The sequence below is a fragment of the Phyllostomus hastatus genome, unplaced genomic scaffold, assembly GCF_019186645.2.
Source record: "Phyllostomus hastatus isolate PE091 unplaced genomic scaffold, TTU_PhHast_1.1 phas_contig_34, whole genome shotgun sequence".
NCBI lineage: Eukaryota > Metazoa > Chordata > Mammalia > Chiroptera > Phyllostomidae > Phyllostomus > Phyllostomus hastatus.
This window is the reverse complement of record NW_025333857.1, coordinates 41,196,632-41,219,103: the sequence shown is the minus strand read 5'-3', so window position 1 is coordinate 41,219,103 and position 22,472 is coordinate 41,196,632. Positions and strand designations below refer to the sequence as shown.

The window sequence follows — 22,472 nt, the reverse complement described above, 5'->3', positions numbered from 1 at the left end:
GCAGATTAGAATGGGTAGGTCAGTTTCTGCCCTTAAGGAGTTTATCAAGGTGGGGCTCAGTGGGATTAGTTCAACCATAATTACAGAGAGACAGAGGTGACAAATGCGGTGACTTGTAGAAGAAGGGAGAGTAGAGTGAGCAGAGAACAGAAGAGTGTGTTGTGAGGCCAATTTAGGAGGGTGTGAAGGGGAAGGAGACATTGATACCATCTTTGAGGGATGGGTTGGTTTTGGTTTTGACAGACACCATAGGGAAAGGAAGGATGCCAAAACACCCACCAGAGGTGCCCCACTACTCTCTCTGTCAGGCCAGACAGCTGGTCCCCTGCAGCTGGCAGTGTATATGGGCTTCCCAGCTGCCAGCCAATAGTCTCAGTGAGACACCTGCATGGTTTCCTGGCCATCTGCTGCCTGACACAGCCACTGACATGTGTGCGTGTTCCTTTCAAATGGAGAAAGCAGAGCTGGGTTCTGTGGCTGGTTGGTGATTGGGGTGTGAGTTCGAATGGGGATATTAAATATTGCTATGAAATGTTGGACAGCCAGTGCCATAGCTCATAGCTATGAAACACCTGTGCCATCTGCCTGGTAGGGGTTGTGTGTGTGTGATTATTACGTTAGCTTTTTATTCACTTTTCTGTGAATAAAGCATTCTGTGAATGCTTTTTATTCACTTTTCTGTGTTTACTTCAATGATACCTGCCTCCTGTGTCTTTTTCAAATGCTTGTGGTGTCGACTAGCCTGCCCAAGTCTCATGACATACGAGGAGATGCACTTTCTTTTTCTATGTTGCCTAAGAACACATGGATATTTTGTCAGGGCCTTAAGAGAAAAAGGGCTATGTGTCTTCAGTGTAATGTCACCTTTCACTGGCCTAACCCATTGTGAGAGTCTAGAGGCAGTTCCCAGCTTGTGTAGCCGACTGAGATGGAGGGGCTGGTGTTTGCGATAGAAACCAACTCTATCTGGCTTGTGTCTGTTTTCAGAGCCAACATTGCCCAGAGCCGTAGTTCGTACTCCTTGAACAAGCAACTCATCATTAACATGGAGCCCCTGCAGCCCTTGCTGCCTTCCCCCAGCGAGCAGGAAGAGGACCTTCCACTGGGTGAGGGTAAGTACATTTCCAGAGGCCACCGTTGCAGGCTTACCCTGGAGGAATGAGCAAGGCACCAATTCTGGGTACGCTGGGTAATGGTTGGGGTGGGGTTTGGGGTGAGTCATAAACTGTGTTTTTAGTAAATAAGCTGTTTGCAGCTGGAAGACTGCATTGTATTGAGACTTCTATCAGTTTCTCCTAGAGAGTTCACTGGTACAAAGCATCCCTGAAATTACATGTTAAAGCAGCAGTAATAGACCTGTGCTACCCAATATGGTAGCCACTAGCTGTGTGTGGCTATTGAAAGTTAAGTTTAAATGAATTGCTATTAGAAATTTTGTTTCCCAGCCACATGAGCTGGATTTCCAATGCTCAGTATTCACACATGGCTAATGGCTGCCAGTTTGGATAGCTCAGACTGAGAACTTTTCCGTCACTGCAGAAAGCTCTACTGGAAGGTAAAGTTCTTGACTGTTATCACAATTACGTTAGTGGTTGTAAAGAATAATCCACCAGTGTCTCCACACTTGTCACCCCCTTTCTGTTCCAGTGTTTCCCCAGCCTTTTATTCCCTTTTCCATAAGTTCTTGTCTACAAGCTAAATATGTAGAGTCTACTTCAACACAAAAGTTCTTATATTTTTAAAGACTATAATATACGTACTTCTGGGCTTTTTTTATTGTTCATGTTTACAGTTGTCCCAGTTTTCCCCCCTTCGCCCCTCCCAGCCAGCCCCCCACTTCCATAGTCAATCCATGTCTGCGGGTCCTTCCTGTATGTTCTTTGACAAATCCCTTCCCTTTCTTTCACTCACTCCCCACCCCTTACATCTGTCAGGCTATTCCATGATTCTATGCCTCTGTTTTTATTTTGCTCACTAGTTTATTTTGTTCACTAGATTCCACTTAGAAGTGAGATCATATGGTATTTCTCTTTCACTGACTGGCTTATTTCACTTAGCATGATTTTTTGTACTTTTAAGAACTTACTTCTGGAAAGAATCCCACCATACTTGCTTGCTGTGGTTACTGGTAAGGCAAATCTCACACTCGTATTAATTTCAAAGTAAATTAAAAAACAATGTACCCAAAATACAGTTATTGGAACCTTGACTATGAACATAACATGCCTTTCCTTAACTTTATGTGATTTTTGGTTTCATCATTTAAAATCTCGATACTGGGCAGTTAGTTTCGAGAGAGAGGGCCACCCTGTCCCCAAAAGATCACCTTCACCTGCAGCTTTAAGTCAAGAATTATTTCCATAGGGAAAACTTTTCAGTTCATAATAGGAATATGGCTTGTGATGCAAATACCCTTGGGGGAGAGATAGCTAATTCACACTGAAGTGTAAAGAGTTTGTCCATCTTTTCCTGGGGAAAAGAAAGCTTTAATGGTTAGAACTGGGCAACTGAATGCCCAAAATACCATGGGTGGAAGACAAGCGTGCACAATACAAAGGACAGGGTCTTAGGGGACACCTTTGTTCCCAACTAAACCACAAGATGATGATAATGAGGACAGCCTTGCTATAATTAATGGTCTTCACTCTCTGTCTCAACAGAGAGTAAATTAATTTTGCACTTAAATTAATTTTTTGCACTTAATTTTAGGGTCACTGGGTACATGTTGCTTGTCTACATTTTTCAGTACCTTCTCTGTTTTTGTATGTTTTTCAAGTGAAGTAAAAGCAGCTTTCACTCCTCCCAAATGCCTAGCATATTGGTTTGAGTGGGAATCACTTTTCCTGGAGGTCCTGATTATCCCAAGGTTGAATGGAGAAGGGGGAGGTTGAAAGAACAACCCAAGCATGGGCCTGTGACTATGCTTTGTCTGCAACTATGAAAACCTAGATGGGGAAAAGTTGGAAGACCAGACAGGTTGAACAGTTACCATGGAGATATGGAAGCCAGGCTACTGTTGCCATAGGAACCCCTGTACTTGAAGGGCAACTGGACACATTTTCTCCTGGACCCTACACCCCATTCAGTTAGAAACTTCTGCTTTGCTCCATTTCCTATAATGCGGTTCCACACTAACTGCTAACATGTCTTTAACACAACAGTGGTGTGAACAAGGGATGCATACATTATAACAATTGCATTAAAAATACAAACATTTTATGACATATGGTAGAACTCCACATGGAGTCCACTATGGTAGCCTTTAAAACTTTTTTAGTAATTTTAAGGGAGAATCTTAAATTCTTTCATCAGCTATACAGTAAAACTGATAGGTATTTTTCTCAAAAAGTCCAAAATAACTTTATAAATGTCTAATAAAACTTTTTTTTTCCTAAAAGATCCATCCCTTCATGGGACATCTTTGTAGGTTTTGAAACTCAGGCAAATCATAACCTCCAGAATATAGAATTGACTTAAAAGGGAAAAAAGTAGAAACAACAGTATTGTTAAATGTCCAGTAGATAGACCAAAATTCCCAGTCTAGAGAAGACAGCAAAGTTATCTTAGGTACCATGAAGTTCAAAGTTGTGATTCCCATAGTGAACCTAGCCCTGTACTTTTGATAGCATTATATCTGGGTTACTGTTTGACAGTCAGATTCTGCTCCATGTGTCTTATCTTTGAGTGACAGGCAATGGAATTCAGATATTCCATAGAGATAAATACTCATTTTACAGATCTATACTTTTCAGATACAGGAAGAGAAGAGAGGCCAAGAATGATACAGCTTTAAACAAAGATGTTTCCACCTTTGTGGATGGGCTGTGTTTCTGGGTACATACAGTGTAATGAATTTTGCTTCATCTTTGGATTTTGATACTATAGAACTTTTTATTTCTGATCAAGAGCCAAATGGAAAGAGGCTAGAAATTCATCTATTCCTTAGCACAGCTATGACAAAGATAATGTGTACAACTGGTAGACCACACTTAGCATGTGCAAGTTGTTGTGTCCTGATGAAGACACTCTCTTCCTTGGAGGCTCACAAGCTCATTGGGGAGATGACAGTGGGATTACAGAGGCTCTGCCTTTGCTGATTGAATTGTGTGCTCATTTTCCTCCACGCCTCATGAGATACCAGGGCCTCAAGCTGCCTGGAGAGCATCTTGTTCCCTTTTAGTGTCATTAGAATGTCTGACATAAAATTGGTGGGCCACGGAATGAATGGATGAGACTGACAGGCAGAGGGAGTTGTGGGGGGTCTGGTCTGCCTGTATTGGTTTCTTGTGTGGCTTTGGGGAAAAGGGGTGAGGGGAATAGTGAGAGGTGAGGCAGAAAGTTGGGAAAGGGTCAGATCATGATGGTCTCACATGACTTGCTGGAGAGACTTTAACCTGGGGCAGTTGGGAGGCACTGGAAGATTTCAAGCATGGAAATGACCTGATTGGAATTGTGTTTTGTATCATTTGTGGTTGCAGAGGGCAGATGAGAGGTGGGTACGACTGGAGCAATTTTTTCAGCCTCAGAAGTATTGAGCTTTTGAGCTGGATAATGCTTTGTTGGGACTGGCTCGTGCATTGTATAATGTTTATCAGTACCCCAGACTTCTATCCGGTAGATGCCAGTGGTACCCCTGCATTGTACAATGATTATCAGTACCCCAGACTTCTATCTGGTAGATGCCAGTGGTACCCCACCAGTCTTGACAACCAAAAATGTCTCCAGGTATTGTCAGATGTCCTCTGAGTAACCAAATTGCTCCCTGATTGAGAATCACTGGGTTGGAGGCACAGAGACCACACAAAAACCATTGCACTAGGCCAGAGGATAGATAAACGAGCCGAATGGAGGCAGTGAGTGGGGATAGGGAGGAGGCAGGGGGTTTATGCTAATAAACTGTAGGCTTGTCAAGATGGAGTCACCGGTTCCATGGCAGTATGTGGCCTGTGGACTCCTGTCCAGGTTTTGCCCTCGTCTCCCAGACTTTGACAGTGAAAAGGCTTCAACCTCTTTACAGATGAGACACTTGAGACCCAGGAAGGCTTAAGTCAGCATCACACAGGGAGTTAGCAGCAAAACTGATTTGTTTAGATAGCGGAAGTATCTTCTGTCTAGTTAGGTGCTGCGTATTTTCTCACTAAACTTCAAACACAGAGTGGAGGGGACGCAGATGGCACTGCTCACCTCGGGTGTCTCTGTTCCCCATCTTACATAGTGGCTCAGATTCTTGTTTGGGGGAGTTTCAAATCACATATTTTGGTTACTGGATCCACAAACTGTTAAGGCTGGCAGTGTGAGTCCTATAAAAGAGTTGTCTGGTGAGGAATTTCAAAAAATGAAAATCAGGCTGGGAAAAGGCAGAATGTCTTACTCTGACCTTTGGAGGCCTCACCTCTGTGAAGCTATGGGAAGGTCCTGATGCCACTGTCACATGTGCCATGGTGGTGGCATCTCTGCTGCTGCCCTGATTCTCCAGGATTACCACCACCCATTTGTCTGACAAGAGTCTTCTCTTCTTCCCAGAACTTCAAGTTTCTCAAAGACAGCTGGGCAGAGCGTGATTGCCCGGAGTAGCCCAGGGGCATTCTGGGAGAACGTGTGACCCCATTCACCCGTACAACAGCTGGAGGATTAGAGCTGAAGTCGGCTGTGTCTCAGTAGAGAAAAAACAAAATCAGTTCCTAGGCACCACTAGGCAACGGGAAAGTTTTCAGCGTTACCCCCAAGTTGCTCAGTTACAGGATCTGAGTAGATTAGTGCAGTGGACAACTTTGGATGAGAATGACAAATTGCTTGCAAACTGCCACTTAGGGCTTTTGAAAGATTCAGGAGAAGAAAGAATTGAGGGTAGGAATTGTTCAGGGTAAACATTTTAAGGAATCATTTATCTGAATAAATTCACATGTAAAATGGAGCAGGGTCTTCATAGCATAGCTAGCAAAATGTGTGTGTTTTATTGGTGGAGTATATTTTTTATTATGGAAAAATGCTGGATTATGGTTAGAAAGGAGAATGAAATTGTATGAAATTTGGTAGTTGGAATTGTTGACGCCCATTGAAGACCATCTTGTTTACCAGAGCAATGGCATATGCTGGCAGAATTCAACAGGCGGGATACTGTGCATTCTTCCTTTTGGCAGACAAAACCAAGAGTTGAAAATGTTTGATGCCTTCCTGCTGGCATAATGGAGACACAAGAATGTCTACAAAGGAGGGTCTTGGGGGTGGCAATGTGGTTGGATAGAGGGTGGCTTGAAGCTGTATTTACATATGAGAAACTGTCTATATCAAAGAATAGATGAAAATTAAGGACATTGGTACAGCTAAGTCTCCCAAGCCACTCTTTAGCACTATCCCCATAAATGTTTATGTGTGTTTGTCATAGACATGGCTCTCTGTGTGTGGGAGGGGCAGTGGGGGTGTTTAAAGGACTGTTTATACTTTGGCCCTAACAGCTTAAGGTGGCATCACTGAGATTCTAGAAAGTCTATATGTGAACCTGTGAAGGCATTTTGAGCATGTAAAAAGAGCACTGCCCTCACCCATCAAGCATGCCATACTGTGGATCTCACCCACCCTCCACCCAGCACATAACAGGTGACTTGTGGGGCCAACTGCATTTTCCCATGTGAGAGTCTTCCCACATCATACCAGGCCGTGCCTTTCACATCCGACACAGTTGTCCCGGTCCCATCACTGGTGAACTTGCTAACAGCCCGAAACTGCTGTCGCTACGCAGATCGTGAATTCCTTTGCCCACTTGCTCCCTTCTGGTCTCCTACAGGCTTATCCGATGTGAAAATTCTCCTCCTGTTCTCTCCCTTTGTGGAGTTCCATGGCCCTGACTCAGATTTACCCTCTTTTTAAAAATTATTTCAGTGTCCTTCTTCCCTGCCATTTTCCCTACATGCGAAGTCATTTCTTCCCTCTGTCTCAGGGTATGTCCGGATGTGCACTAGGAGCGATGCACTGGTCTTTTAGAAATTTCTTTGCTGTTATGTTCCATCAGACAGTAGGCGCTATTAATAAAGCCTGTGGAGCCACATTCCTCTTGTGGTTACTGCTACCTGCTGACAGCAGACCAATTAGCTCCCGCTCTAATTGCACTTGTCTCTGAATGAATTTATCATCCTCTAAAAATATTAGAAAATACAAAATAAACATAAATAAGTGGGGGAAAATCACCCTCCAGATTGTCCCACCTACGAGAGGCAATCAGTATTAATGTCAGCAGTCTCCTTTGTCATACATTTTAACGCCGCCACAATTGTGCTTGTCCTGGGCATGCAACTTTTAAAATCCCTGCTTTGTTTGCTTAACATTGAAAACATATCATAAAGTGAACTGTAGTTCAGCAGTGAATCGGGAACATATCTAATGCAAATGCAGACAAAGGGGTTAATATCCAGAGCGAGAAGGGACTCCTACAAAGCTCTGTTTTAAGCATCATTTTAGCACTGCACATCTTCGGCTCTTGAACTCGTCCATGTAATGGCACACATGGTCTCCCACAGCCCACAGACCTCCAGCAGCAGAACCTGCTCCTGCAGGAGCTGGGGGCCTCTGTGGAACAGGGGACAGCTTTTGCTTTTACTTATCACTGTGGTGTGTCAGATTAGTAGAGTCAAAATTCAGAATTCATGGTCACATCTATTGATAATATTCTCTAGAGTGGAGATTTCAAGAGCCACAGGGAGTGGGGGAGTGAGATAAAGGCCTCAGGGAGCTCCACAAGTTCACCTGTCCTAATGTTTGTAAGCTCTTCAAAGCTTATCACTCTTTTTGTGCTTTTCTTTGGAGTTTGCCTTTGGAATTGGGTTTCTGGTATTTACTGACAACGTAAGTACTCATAAGAAGTTTTATCACTTGTATGGAGATCTTTGAAATTTTAAGTATTAAGATTGCTGTGAGTAAGCCCTTGTTCTGATGCAAGTTAAGTGTACTTTGTCTTGCAGGGATTTTTATTTTACATCACAAGATGCCAGTAGTGTGTCATTTCAGTCCTGTAGTTGGCTAATTGCCGTAAACTGTTCATTTTGTGAAACGAGCATTCCTCAGTGTAAACACAGCGGGGCTTCAGGTCGCTGCTTTGTTCCTGTACAAACCTTGGACCAGTGGGGACAGGGGAATGCTGGTCTCAGCTCCTCCACCAGGCAGCTGGGCGGCCACACACAGGACTCTCCATTTATGGAGCCTTTTTTCTTCGTCTATAGAATGAGAAAATTGGACTTGAGCACCACTCAAAGACTTTCTCCCTCTAAGCTCTTCAATTCTTTTGCTTGATGTCAGGGTCAGATTCCAGGATTACAGCTTCAGGTCTTCTTCCCTGAGAATGGGAACTTGGGGACAGGAATGCCACTGTTCACAGCTTTTGAGGAGGGTTGGAGAGAATGTTACAGATGTTCTAGCTCAGGAATCGGTGGACTTGGGCCTGTGGCTGACCCCCACCTCTCTTATTTTTTTTCTGGCCCAGGAGCTAATGATTACATTCTACATGATTATGTATTCAGTACCTACATAATATTCTTGACTTTACCTCTTGACCTGCAGAGCCTCCACTTTTATTGTATGGGCCTTTGTAAAGACAGTTGGCTGATCTCTGATCGAGCATACCCTTCAGGGTTCTGCAAATGACAAAACTCAGAGGGGGCCCAAATCACCCAAAGCCACGTAGCTGGGTAAGTATTGGGGCTGTGATCAGACCCTGGTCCTCAAACTCCTGGCCCAGATATCTGAGATGACTTCGAACACATTTAAAGTGGCTCACCTCCTTCTCACTAAAACAGAACCATTACCTAAGGAACTGCATTTGTTTTTCAACTGCACCAAATGAATTCTCAAAAATGACATAAATATAGGGAGTCTCTGTGCATTCTGGGCAGTGTTTGGGCCTTGGGTCATCTGTCACAGCAGGTGAGGACCCAGTGACTCCTTGGAGACTTGCAACTTACTGGAAAGTGTCACCACACCTCAGAACCAGTGGTGAGAAGGCAGTGGACAGAGTGTGCCCTCCCCAAACAGAGTTCCTAGTAGAGCTGGTAGAGGGAAACTGACCTCACACAGGAAGCCTTGCTCGTCTCCTCTGGGAATCACATTCTGATTTTAAAGCTGAATTCATTAAATAAGGAATGGCTCACTCTGAGCCTAGTTCTAATTACTTATAGTCTGTGTTAAGGATCTCGTTTTATTAGTGGAAGCAATTCAATGTGGCACGTCCCAAATCACTGCTCCTGCCGAGGCTGGCACTTTGCTGCGGCATGTCAGTGTTAATAATTAATTGCTTTAAAGGATATGGCTGGGGTGAAAAAAAAATGTCAGTCAAGTGTCCCGTGAAGTAATCAGGCACAGTCCTTGAGGGTTGGGATGTGAACCAGGGGAGAGCGTAAGCAGAGCAGATGCGACAGCCAGAGCGTGGTCTGCGGCTGGAAAGACATTGTGCCTGGCACTTAGACAAGTCAACACTCCCACCGCATCCCTGAGAAACCGAGGGAGAGGGAAAGTGAAAGTACTACCCAATGCTTATCATTAGAAAGCAGAAGCTAGAATTCTCTGAATTTTAGATGCATTCCACAGTCAGCATGGGGTTCTGTTTTCTAGTGTTTTTGCTAGTGGGTTGACAGTGAGTGTTAAGTAAATGTTCTTTGTGATACCCAGGCTTAAAGTGAGGCAGAATCTCACAGCACCTCCTTCCCTCCCTACTGTTCTGTTAAGACACAGGGCCGTTGACATGCAAGAAAGTGTTGGGCAGTGTGTGTGTGTTCCGCCCTTGGGAACGTGCATACTGGTAGGTCAGTGGCAGAACAGTCCGGGCTCAGAAAAGAGGCTCTGTTGGCACAGGCTGGATGTTGGGGCTGTCCACAGGGGTGCACGTCCAATGCCATCTACAGGGGGTTGCAGCTTCCTGCTTGGTTTGGCCGATGGGGAATTGGAGGCCCCAGAGCCATGGCTTCCGAGTGGGGTGTGAGCATGGTGGGCTTACATAATGTCCCCCAGGGGTGGAGGAAGAAACTATTCAGACTTCTATTAGTATTTTACTCGTATCCCCTCATAAAGTCTCTATTGTGTAGGTTGTATAATGGACATAGTACAGGGGCAGGCAAAAGTAGATTTACTGTTGCAACACAAATAATATAATTGATAAGTAAGAATACGAGAATAAACTGTTTCACATGCAACTGTAAACCTGTTTTTGCCCACTCTGCATGTGAAGACAACTGCACACATATCTAATTTTTAAATAAGTATACATTTATTCATAAGTAGGAGCAAACTCCCTCCCCATCCCCCCAAAAAGGTTTGGATGAACTGCTCTGAATTTTACAGATAAGTTGACACAGAAGAAAAGGCGGGGCATGTTTTGAAACTCTGACATTGCCGTTCATGCCAAAACTCCAGATTCCTAAAATAGATGTGAGATGTATCTGCTCTAGTTACGATGGTGACATGACATTTGACATGCTTTTGGTCTTCCACACTGGTAAACCAGAATGAGTCACCCAAACACAGTCCAGGATTTGCCAGGCCGTTTGGTAGGTGCTGTGTCACTCCCTGAAGTGTGCTGGGGTGGCCCTGAGCTCCCAGTTTACATGGGTGCTGGACTCCACCCTCTGAGTTGACACATAAGGCCACCTTAAAGGAGATTCTGTGGTGGTCAGAGGGGTATTGGCTAGAGTGAGAGGGCTTCATCCATTCATTCATTCATTCATTCACTCACTCACTTGGTAAACATTTACTTCTTATCTGGAACATGCTGGACACTGACATTGCCTGAATCTCATTTCCTCTTTCATAAACAAGATGAGATGATTTCTAAGTTTCCTCTCCACTCTGACTGTTCTTTAAAAATTCTTTCCCCCCAATTGCTGCTGTTCTTAAATATGTGATTTTCAGCAGTATCTCAAAAAACAAAAGCTATAGACATCTTTTTTTTTTTCAATCCTCAACCCAGGATATATTTATTGATTATAGAGTTTGTGTGGGGGAGGGCATGGAGAGAGAGAGACAGACAGACATTGATGTGAGCGAGAAACATCATCATCTGCCTCTCGTATGCACCCTGACCAGGCACAGAATCACATCCTAAGAATGTGCCCTGACTGGGGATTGAACCCTCAGTGTTTTGGTGCATAGGATGATGCTCCAACCAACTGAGCCACCTGGCCAGGATAACATCATCTTTTTAAATGTGGTTAATGAAACTGTAAGCCTGTGCACAATGATCTATAAAAGCAGGGTTAAATTTTTTCCTTTCTTGTGAATTGCAAATATCTAGCATAAAACTGAAAATTAAATGCTGCTAGCAAAAAAGGGAATGTAAAATGGATGTTTGCGTCCAATTGAAAGAGCCCTCACATCTTAACATCTTCTCTTAGAAGTTAAGTCCAATCTAGAACTTTTTAAAACCCCAAATCTCCCCTAAAACATAGGAAATGTGGAAATGGGCAGATGCTTTGGCTGAAAGAGAAGTGAATAGGGTTTCCAGGATGACCTACCTGATAATCTGAGCATAGACTGGATATTGATGTTAATGAAAGGAGTATGCTCATTTAAAAATACTGAGCACCCCTTGTGCTCGGTGAGCTTGTTAGTCCCTGCTGAGCCCTCTGACAGGTGTACAGTTTGCCCTTTAAATATAGGCTCGGCTCCATTTCCAACTTGAGAACCAGCCCTTTCTTTACCTGGGAGGGGAACCGAGCTGGGGCCCAGCCCTTTGGCTCAGTCTCCTAGTCCTGCTCTCCCTCTTGCTCTGTCTTGTCTTCTTCTGGTTCTTATGCCAGTGTTCCTCAGTTTCCTGAGTCTCTGCCTTTTGCTGGTGCCCCTGGTACTCCATACCCCCAGAACCTTGATGGCTGTCCCCTCTCCCTGGGGCTAGGCCAGGCTCCTGACCCCCACCCAATGCCTGGGGCTTTACCCTGCTCTGCTGATTGACAGCCTGCATGGATAATCCCATCCTGTCTTGGGTCTCCTGGGGCTGAGTCCTGTTTCCCAGGGCACCTTTCAAATATACACCAGACTCATTGCTTCTGTAGCACCTCAGCTACAGCCATTCTGCACTGTCTCCTGGGTGCTATTTTTTTTTTAAATCTCTACAAGGAGATAACAGTATCTCTGCTTCTACTCTTACCCCTTATCCATATTCCCTACACAGCAGTCAGGTGGTTTTTGTCAGTATAAACCACAGGTGGCAAACACAAGGCCCGCAGGCCAAATCTGGCCCTCTACCTTGTTTTATCCAGCCCTGGCACCTTGTTTCTTCCCAGCCTCAGCTCTCAGCTCCTTGCCCCTAGTTACACAGTCCTAAAATTACATTTGGCCCTTTGAAGGCAATCACGAGGCTGATGTGGCTCCTGGTGAAAAGGAGTTTGACATCCCTGGAAAGTGAATTATGATAACATCTAAGCTCCTCATTCTGGCCCAGGAGGCTCTACATGCTTTTCCCTCTACTCACCCTCATACCATCTCCTATTGCTTTCCTCTTGAATCTCTGGGGTCATTGGGGTCATTTTTGTTTCATTTATTGGCCATTTATGTTTTTCTTTTTAATCATGTGACTAAAAGGCAAGTGAGAAGGGCCCTTGGCTGGTATGTTGGGTGGAAGGTTTGGGTCCTGCTACCTCTAGCTTCTTGATTACATAGCAGCAATACAAGGAGCCCACACAGTTCCAGAAGAGCCTGGGTTTTTCCACAGGGAGACACAGATGCCCTGTTTCTTTTTTATCCTCACCTGAGGACATTTTTTCATTGCTTTTAAAGAGAAAGGGAGGGAGAGAGAGAAGAGAGGGAGAGAGGGAGAGAAGGGGGAGATAAGGAGAGAGATTAAAACATTGATATGAGGGAAACATTGATTGGTGATCAGTTGCCTTTTCATAGGCACCCTTGACGGGGGATGGAACCTGCAACCTGGATATGTGCCCTGACTGGGAATCGAACCCATGACCTTTCGGTCTATAAGACCATACTCCAACCAACTTAGCCACATTGGCCAGGGTGATGCCCTGTTTCTTAAAACCATCTGCAAAACTGTTGGGAAATATGGAGAAAAAATTAAAGCTCAATTTTTATTAATACAGCACAATTTAATTTTCTTTAGTCAGAGAAAAATGGTTTATCTGTAATGGTGATATGTGCCTGGAGAGAGTGAAATAATAAAGCAGAAGTGATGGAAAAAGCAAATTCATCCTACATGGAGACAAAGGAAATAGATTCTTGGTTGAGATCTAACCACAGAACAAAAGACGCTGTTATAGTTGGAGTCAGTAAGGACAGTGTTGTCACCCATTTCTTCTTTGGGAGGAACTTCCAGGCAGCCGCACTGGCATCTGAGAGAAACTGCACTCTCAGGAGATTGCACTGGTGTATCAAAGTCACATAGCATCAGAGAATTTTTGAGCCCTAGGTTCAACCAGGACAGAGAAAAAACACTTTGTTTTTATGGATGGAAGAATCTGAATTATGGGTAGCCTTGGTCAGCAAGATGGTTTAAATTTTACTCCCAGGGAAGTCCTCATGCATGTTTCTGAAGAGTGTGTTATCATTGTGAAATTCCTCATCTCTGTCCAAACACTGCAGGGAGATTTCCAGCTGGTTCATCTGTGGACAGCTATGGAAGGTTTTTCTTCATGGGAAATATTGCCACCCCTACCATGAGGGTAACCATAGGTATTCAGGTCCTATCTTCATTTACAGGGCTTTGAAAGTGCCCGAGGTCAGTGAGTAGGGTGTGTCTTACAGTATATACATCATAGAGGGTATGGACAGTTATGTTGCTGCATAATCTATGGGTGGCCTCTAGGGTAATGACTCCTGTGAGGCCCATTTGTGCTGTCAATGGAAGGTACTTGATTCTTGGAGACTGGGATCCCTTATCTCACCCTCTTCTCTCCTTTGGCTCCTCCAGTTGTCCTTTTACTCAGAGTATGGATTCTTTTGTCCGGTCTGCAAGTGAGGGAGGTCTTTCTGTCTTGGAATAATGACTTATGAAATTAATGATCAAATATTTTTGATCATTGCTTTATTATTGGGTGAGTTATGTTTGGTCTCTGGGCTAAAAACCCAGAAAAAGCCACCAGGAATTCTGTGAGCATGAGTGGAGGGAGAAGCCCACCGATTCATATTTCAAGCTGTCTTACCATGATTGGAAAACAGTAAAGCTTGTTCTTCACTGGTGTTTGGAGAGAGACTGTCATCCCATTTGCAAACTGGCTCACCTGACTCCTTGTAGAGCATCTGCCAGAACAGCGGTTGTGAGCAGTCTGTCAGAGGGGCAGGGGCGGGGTGGGGGGAGGTGGAGAGTATGGGCAAACTGATCCTTGCTCAGATCTTGGTAAAAGGCACTCAGACAGTGAGACCCTAAAGAAAAATTCAGTTCTTAAGTGTTTAGGTCAAAGCATCACACTTAGGATATATAGGGCAACACATTGGTCTAGCCTACAACGTTAAAATTTCATGCTCAATCATTGGCTTCTCTGGGCCTCACCACCTTGTAAATATTTTAAGTATGTTTGCACCCCGCTTAAAGCTTCTGCAGGTCTGGTAAGAAATGTAAATGTCAACAGCAATTTTCTCTGGGCTGTTGCAGTTTGAGAGACTGTTGGGATCTCCTTCGTCCACTTTCTAACTATTGGTAGTTTCCAACTTTCCTACACTATGCAGGTAGTGCTTTTAAAATAACAACCACCATACCACCACAACCACCACCACCTAAAATTTATTTTCACAGATGTTGGCACTGAAAAGCTGGGACAAAAAGAGCCAGGGACAGGAGACAGGGAGGCAGGACGTCTGAGGTCTGATGGTCTTCTTCCCTGACATTCTGTCTCGGTTTTTCTGCCTGTTTAGAAATAATCACCAGCAGCCTGAGCAGAGAGAGAGGGCCCTGCCAGACTCTGCCCCCCTCTCGCCCTGGCATGGCTCACATTAGCTGCCTATTTAGAGGTGCCACACGTATCAGCGTATGGGACTATCAGGGATACAGATGGAGGCGCTCTTATGCCAAAATGCTCTGTGGCCAGAGTTCCTGAGAAGTGTATTCTCTTTCCCCACAGGGGTGGTGAGGAGAGCCCAGCTGCCCCATTTGAATTCTATTCTGTCTGCTACTGTAATTCTCCAGAGGGTTTTTGTTGGCTTTCCTCCCACCGCTCCATGGTGATGCCCGCCCCACCTAGCAGGGTTCGCGTGTCAGGCAGGAAACACTCAGTGAATGCTCCATCTGATAAGGGGATAATAACAGGAAGAGTATCCGATGTGTCAAAGCATCCTACACATTTCAGAGTATTTTTTTTCATGAGGGTTATCATAATTCGAGACTCATGATCATTTCTTTGAAATGGAGAGGACAGATATTGTTGCCTCACTTTACAAATGAGGAAATTGAATTAGATGGATGATCGACTACCTGGCTCTCCCATCCTGGTCTGTCAGTTCTTAGTGTTGGGAACTGCGCCTGTCTCTCCTTACTACACACCTAAGAATATACTCATCATATCACAAACATATTACTAAAATATTTATATCATTATATATTATTATATTTAGAATGTTTTTAAAGTTCTCTAAGGTATGTGATAGTCCCAAGGACTCTTAATAATGGATACAGTCTAAATTTATGGCAAAAAGTATTTCATGTATGTTATAATTTTTTTCTCTCTAATTGGAGATATCAGTTAGCTAAAAATTCATTGTATCTCTTTAAACTATTTTCACTAATGGCTGAATCCACTACACCCATTAAGTATTAGCTATCAAAATAGCTAATAAGATACATGATATTTTTAGATTAAAATAGCTAGCATTTATTAACTGCTTACTACATATCAGCCCTCCAGTTACAAAGCAGCCAATATCATTATTGTTTTACAGACAGAAGACTACATTTCAACAAGCTCATGTAGCTTTCCCAAGGTTACAGGGCTAGTCAGGCAGAGAACAATCAGCAACACTGCCTGCCTACTGTTTGGGGAGAAGTATCTGAAGATGGTAGAGACAGACAGTTGCCAGAAGGAAGAGAATCCAGACTATTTAAAATGCTCACTCTCTTTCATTAAGTAGTTAAAGGAGAGAAAGGAATGAGATTGCTTTGGAAAAAAAGTGAATGAGCACTGCCTTTGTTATGCTTATTTTATAGGCATGGAAACCCAGGCTCAGAGAAAATAAACACTGTAGCCAGGAGAAGCCAGAGCTTTTGCTCTAAACCTTGCTTTGTATAACTGCTGAGTAAGTTCTAGTTCTATCCAGTAGGAGCCAACACTACAAAAGGCAGGTGACATGTGCGATCTCCTTTCCATATCAAAACAACCATGAGAGGCGTACTGTCTGCATCTTACAATTGCTCCAAGTTGTCCAGTGGCTCCAAGTCACCCACAAAGCAGAGGCCAGCTGGTTACTTTCCCCAAACCTGTTTCAGGAACTCTGTCACAGACGTGGACATGGGATTCGGGCCTGTGAACAGGATTTCTCGTTGAGCTCTCTTCTCTTTGCCTTCCGTTTGATTTATCCGTGTATCTGGCATCTCATTATGGAAAATTGATTCCTTTCTTCACACATCCTCTGCTTTCTTTAGCCTCTTGTCACTGCTCAGACATGCATTCCTGATTCTCCAAACAGATGAATCTAACAGGAAGGGTATCCAAGGGCGTCTGAATGTTGTGCTGTTGACACGGTTCTTTTGAGCACAGAACTTTAAACAAGAACCATCCTCCCTGTGTAGTATCTCACAGAATCTTTGTTTTGGCTCCATCCACATCCCTGCCCCTCTTTGGTTCTCCTCTTGAAATGTAGCCATATCTTCTAGCAGAGTAGGGCAAAGCAGAGGGAAATGGCTGGTGCTTCCAGGTTTTCTCTTTCTCCAAAGAAAAACAGAAGGTCGCCAGAAGAAAGAAAGCGGAAGAATCCATTGAGGATCTGTGAAAAGTAGTGTGAAGAGTAAAAACGATTTTGAGAGGGAAAAATAAAAAATATGAGATCCAAAATATTATGGCTAACAAAATGAAAGGAGGAGACATTTTAAAACTATGGTGAGATTTTAAGATGGATACTTAATAGAGAGTAAATCTTTTGGTAGAAAAGAATGGAAATGAAGTGTAGATATAGTTTTCTTTCAGGTTTTTTACTTGCTGTTTTTTGGGAGTTGCTGCTGGGAGGTCTGTTGTTTGTTTAGAGTGGGCTACTAGATACTGTGTTGTTTCAACGCAATGCTAAGCATAGGGACTTACCTATAATCCCTCCCAACAGGCAAAGATTTTCTCATTGTCTGAGCCCGGGCCTACTGCCATGCAGATGAGCTCACGTTAATCTTTGAAATTCTTCATCTGTATTCCTGCCAGTCATCGATTTATCTAGAACAAGGGTTTTCTGATTTGTCCTTAGGCATCCTAAACATTTTCAGGAGTTCTTCAGGAACCACGGTTGGTAATTAGTAAGGGAACGCCTAGGAGGCACTACCCCAGGCCCCCTCCTCTGTGCAGTGTGCCTGGTTTGTGTAAGGCTCTGCTCAAAACTGGGTAACAAGGGGGCTTGCCAGAGGTGAAGATGTGGATTTTTAGGGGTATTTTCCTTTCAAGTTTCAGGTTTGGAAATTGACCAAATCCCCTGAGATTAGGAACGGCCATAGTGTATCTGGAACTGATAACCTGCTGAGGAGAGTGGGAGAACCCCATGAGATCTCCAGAAGTGACCTCAGCTCCCCATGCACAGCTGGCTGCCACTCTCCTCCCCTTTCAAGATTTATAGTTTGGTCTGTAGTGTACATGTTTACAGAGTGGGATCATATTGCTTATATAAACTGCTTTAAAAAACTTATGTCAATATGGTACAAGCTTTTCCTCACATCACTAAACTCTAAAACATAAATTTTAATAGATGTACAATATTTCATCTCATGTATTTAATCATTTTCCCACTGGAAAATTAGATTGACTTATTTTTCCCCTATAATAAAAGATACCCTGATGAACATATTTGTCCAAAAATTTTTGTCAATGTTTCTAATTATTTCCTTAGGATAAATTCCTAAAAGTGAAATTTCTGGGTCAAAGAATATCACACTTACAAAACTTAATGTATTTTCCTCAACTTCTTTCCAGAAATGCTAAATTAATTTATATTCCCATAGTGAAGTATAGTAATGAAGAATTTCAGGTGACTTCCCTGAATACTTTGTTTTGACATTAACAAAGAAAGGATATTTTTATTAGAAAATTATCTCTTGGCTGCAGAAGATATTTAAAGCAGAAAAGTGTGTGCATGCATGATGAATTTGTATGAGGAATTTTTTTCCTCTAAAAATGAGAGCATATATACCAGCAAAGAAATATAACAAAGATAGTAGGTGGGGCACAGTTACTAACCTGTTGAAAGTTTTTTCAAAGAAAGCATGTCCTAAAACACTGAAAACAGTTTGCTCCCTGAGCACTTACACTGAGTCGCAAGCATGTTTTATGCCTCAGATGTACAAGTGTAGGACTTTCAAAATGCTGAGAGTTAGATGTAATGGGACTCTGCATTTAAAACACATTTGGTTAGAAGTAGGGGCACCAACAGCTCTCATTCTGAACTGCATTTTTAGTCAACCAATGTTAATTGGGTGCCTAGGTTCAAATCATGACTTTGCTGCATATTAACTTTGTGAATTTGGCCAGGTCAAGTAATCTTAGGTGTTGCTTCCTATAAACTGAAGAAAATATGAGCATCACCGTGAGGATGGAGATTGCACAGTGAGGAGCTCAGCACTTTGGCTGGAGCTGTGCTGTCCAATGCTGGCGCCCCGTGTGGGCACTGAGCGCGGGCATTGTGGGTGGTCTGAATCAATATATGCCATAAGTGTGCAAATGTACACCACTGTCAGACTTAGTACCAAAAAAAAAATTGAAACTATTAATGTTTATATTGTCACATGGTAAAATACTATTTTAGATATTTTGGCTTCTAATAAAATACATGATTAAAATGAGTATATTTCTTTTACTTTTAAAATACCTTTTTAAAATGTGAATTGCATTATATTTTTATTGGACAGGACTGCTCTAGAACATAATAAAGACTCTATACATATTTTTTAAAGGAAATCAAGGCAGCTGTTTCTCCTTTGTGGAGTTGCCTAGTTTTGTTTTGTTTTTACCTTCTGGGGCTGTTCATTCTTAGAGCACTGTAAGGCATTTGGGTGGGGTCCTCCGATTTAGATGGTTTAGAGAAAGCTGGGATAAGGTTGATGCATAGTATTTCATTGTTTGTTAGAGGAGTGGAGAGTTTAAAAATAGCGTCCCCCTCCCTCTTTCCGTCCCATGCTGATCCCTCCTGAGTTATTTCTGTTGGCCGCATTAGGAACTGACATTTGATTCATTCAGTGGGCCCTGCCTAGGTCATTTAAAACAGAATGGACAGTTAGTGAAAGGTCAAAGCCACTATGGCTGGTGGTAGCTGCCCCGGACCGTGACAGGCAGAGGAGACTGAGGGAAAAGGAAGCAGCAGCATGGCAAAATGCTTGGTCAAGATCCAGACTCGGAGGGGCCTCCGCTTGCACATGGTGAACCACTGCAGCAGTGATGTGTTTGTCCGTCTGCTGAGACACGGCTCCAAGATCACAGCTAGAAATACGGGTAGGTGCTCTGCCCCGGGCTGCCATTCTGCGACTGGAGAAGGGTGCAGGCTTCCAGCTTCCCGCTCGCTGCTAGCAGCTGGGAGAGGAGCCAAGGGTAAACCTACTGTCAGAGGTGTGTGATAAGGATGAGCAAGTTGGAGAGAAGTAGGGAGAAAAATAGAGACAGGCAGGAAGGAGAGTGAGTAAACCAGTGCCAAGAGAAAATGGGAGGGTCTGAAATGGGCGTCCTGACTCTCTTATTAAGTGAAAATGGCATGAAGTCATAAAGGCTAATAAATTACACCCTAGGCAGCAGCTGGGTTTGGAGGGAGGTAGTGGTGGTGTGTCCATTTCCTAGTGCTCAGGAGTGATGGAAGATTATGCAGAAGGCAGACTGGATGATCAAAACATGCTCCCCCTCGTTTCATTGTTTCAAGGGTATAGTCAAGTATGCTCGCCTGGATGAGACAGAACCCCCCTTTATATTCAAAGCAGAGCTCCAGTGAAACACAATATCTATAAAAGAATTGGAATAGAATTGATGTTCTGCCAATTTCTTTTCATTGAAAATATTATATTTTGTGGTCCTTGGGGGAAATAGGAATTAAAATAGAAATTCTAGAAATCAGAGCTTACAGCAGGAACAAAGGTGCTGCTATCCATATGTATGTGGTTTTCAAATGATGAAAATAAAAGAAATCCTGGGATATGTCTGGAATTGGCCATACCTCATGCTCTCATGTGGAACTGACTCTGAAATGAATGGAAATGAAATTAATTGTAGTTTTATAGTGACATAGGTAATAGATGATGTATTCTTATAAAAGATTTTTAAAAGTACAAATATATAGAACCCTAGACTCTAGACCCATTTTCCTAGACCCTAATACTCTCAATAGCCAATCTATGTATTGTATACAGACACGTAGGATATAAAGTTTTTTTACATGAATGTTTTACATTGTTCTACATTATTTCACAATTTATTTTTTTCACTTTATATCATATGATTGGAGTACTTTCCATATGAACATGTATTATTCTATATCCTTTTTAAGATGAATAATATTATGTAGTATAGAGATACAACAAATTTAATCACCAAATTATTGTTGGAAATTGGTATTTCCTATTTTTTATTATTATTAATTTCAATTTATTAACTGCTTATTTATGCTAATCATAGTACCAGGCACTTTATGTATCATTATTTATTTTTTCTTTTTTTATTGTATTACTTTCCATTACTATTTTCACCCTTATGTCCTCTTCCATCTCTACCCACAACCCCTCCCCCGCAATCACCACACTATTGTCTGTGTCCGTGAGTTCTTTCCTTTTTTGCTCAATCCTGTCACGCACCACCAGCAACCCCTGTCTGGAGCTGTCAGCCTGCTATCTATTAAGTCTAACTCATTTTGAATTTATTCTTGGGTATGGTATACAAAGATGGTCTATTTTTATTATTTTGTATGTATCTGTCCAATTTTCCTAACACCATTAATTGAATAAAGTATCTTTAGCTTATTTAATGTTTTTGCCTCCTCTGTCCAATGTTAATTGACTATAATGGTGTAGGTTTATTTCTGGACTCTCTATTCTGTTCCATTGGTGTATGTGTCTGGTTTTATGCCAGTATCATGTTGTTTTGATTAGTATGGATTTATAGTATAGTTGGATATTAAATGGTAGCATGATTCCTCCAACTTTGTTCTTCTTTCTCAAGATTGCTATGGATATTTGGGGTATTTCATGGTTCCATATTCTAGTTCTGTGAAATACATCATTGGAATCTTGATAGAAATTGTGTTGAATCTATAGATTGCTTTGGATAGTATGGACATTGTAATGATGTTAATTCTTCCTATCCATGAACACAGTATATGCTTCCATGTATTTGTATCTTTTTCAGTTTCTTTCTTCAGTGTCCTATAATTTTCCAAGTATGGGTCTTTTACATTCTTGGTTAAATTTAGTTTTAGATATTTTATTCTTTTTGAAGCAATTGTGAATGGGATTGTTTTCTTCATTTCCCTTTCTGATAGTTCATTATTGGTATATAAAAATGCAACTGATTTCTGGATATTAATTTTGTATCCTGCTACTTTTTGAATTCATCTATCAGTTCCAGTAGTTTCTTGGAGGGATCTTTAGGATTCTTTATGTACAGTATCATGTCATCTGCAAACAAAGACAGTTCTATTCCTTCTTTTCTAATTGTGATGCCTTTTATTTCTTCTTCTTGTCTGATTGTTGTGGCTAGGACTTCCACTGCTATGTTGAATGAGAGACATGAAAGCACGTCTTGTTCCCAATCTTAAGAGGACCACTTGTAGTTTTTGCCCATTGAGTGTGATGTCAGCAGTGGGATTGTCATATATGGCCTTTATTACATTTAGGTATATTCCTCTTATTCCCACTTTGCTGAGAGTTTTAAATCATAAATGGGTGCTGGATTTTTATCAAATGCCTTTTCTGCATCCATTGATATGATCATGTAGTTTTTCTCCTTCATTTTATTTATATGGTGTATCAGATTTACTGATTTGTGAATATTGTACCAGCCTTGCATTTCTGGAATAAGTCCCACCTGATCATGGTGCATTATCTTTTTGATGTATTGCTTTATTTGGTTTGCTAATATTATGTTGAGGATTTTAGCATCTATGTTCATCAGGATATTAGCCTATCATTTTCTTTGTAGTGTTTTATCTGGTTTTGGAATTAAGATAATACTGGCCTCGTAAAATGAAATTGGGAGTCTTCCCTCCTATTGAATTTTTTAGAATAATTTGAGGGGAGGTGTTAGTTTTTTCCTGGAATGTTCAGTAAAATTTACTTTAAAGCCATTCAGTCCAGGGCTTTTGTTGGGAGTTTTTTTTCTTAAGGCTTCGATTTC

At 42.3% G+C, this 22,472-nt stretch overlaps 1 protein-coding gene across 3 annotated transcripts in view; it reads left to right on the top strand.

Annotated features, from left to right (window-relative positions):
* The window catches only part of FRMD3 (FERM domain containing 3), a 264,153-nt gene that overhangs the window by 218,852 nt on the left and 22,829 nt on the right, over window positions 1-22,472 (top strand). For all 3 annotated transcript variants that reach the window (XM_045840802.1, XM_045840803.1, XM_045840801.1), the window contains exon 13: window positions 988-1,112. In XM_045840802.1, the coding sequence (XP_045696758.1) occupies window positions 988-1,112 (125 nt within the window). The remainder of the gene's footprint in view (window positions 1-987; window positions 1,113-22,472) is intronic.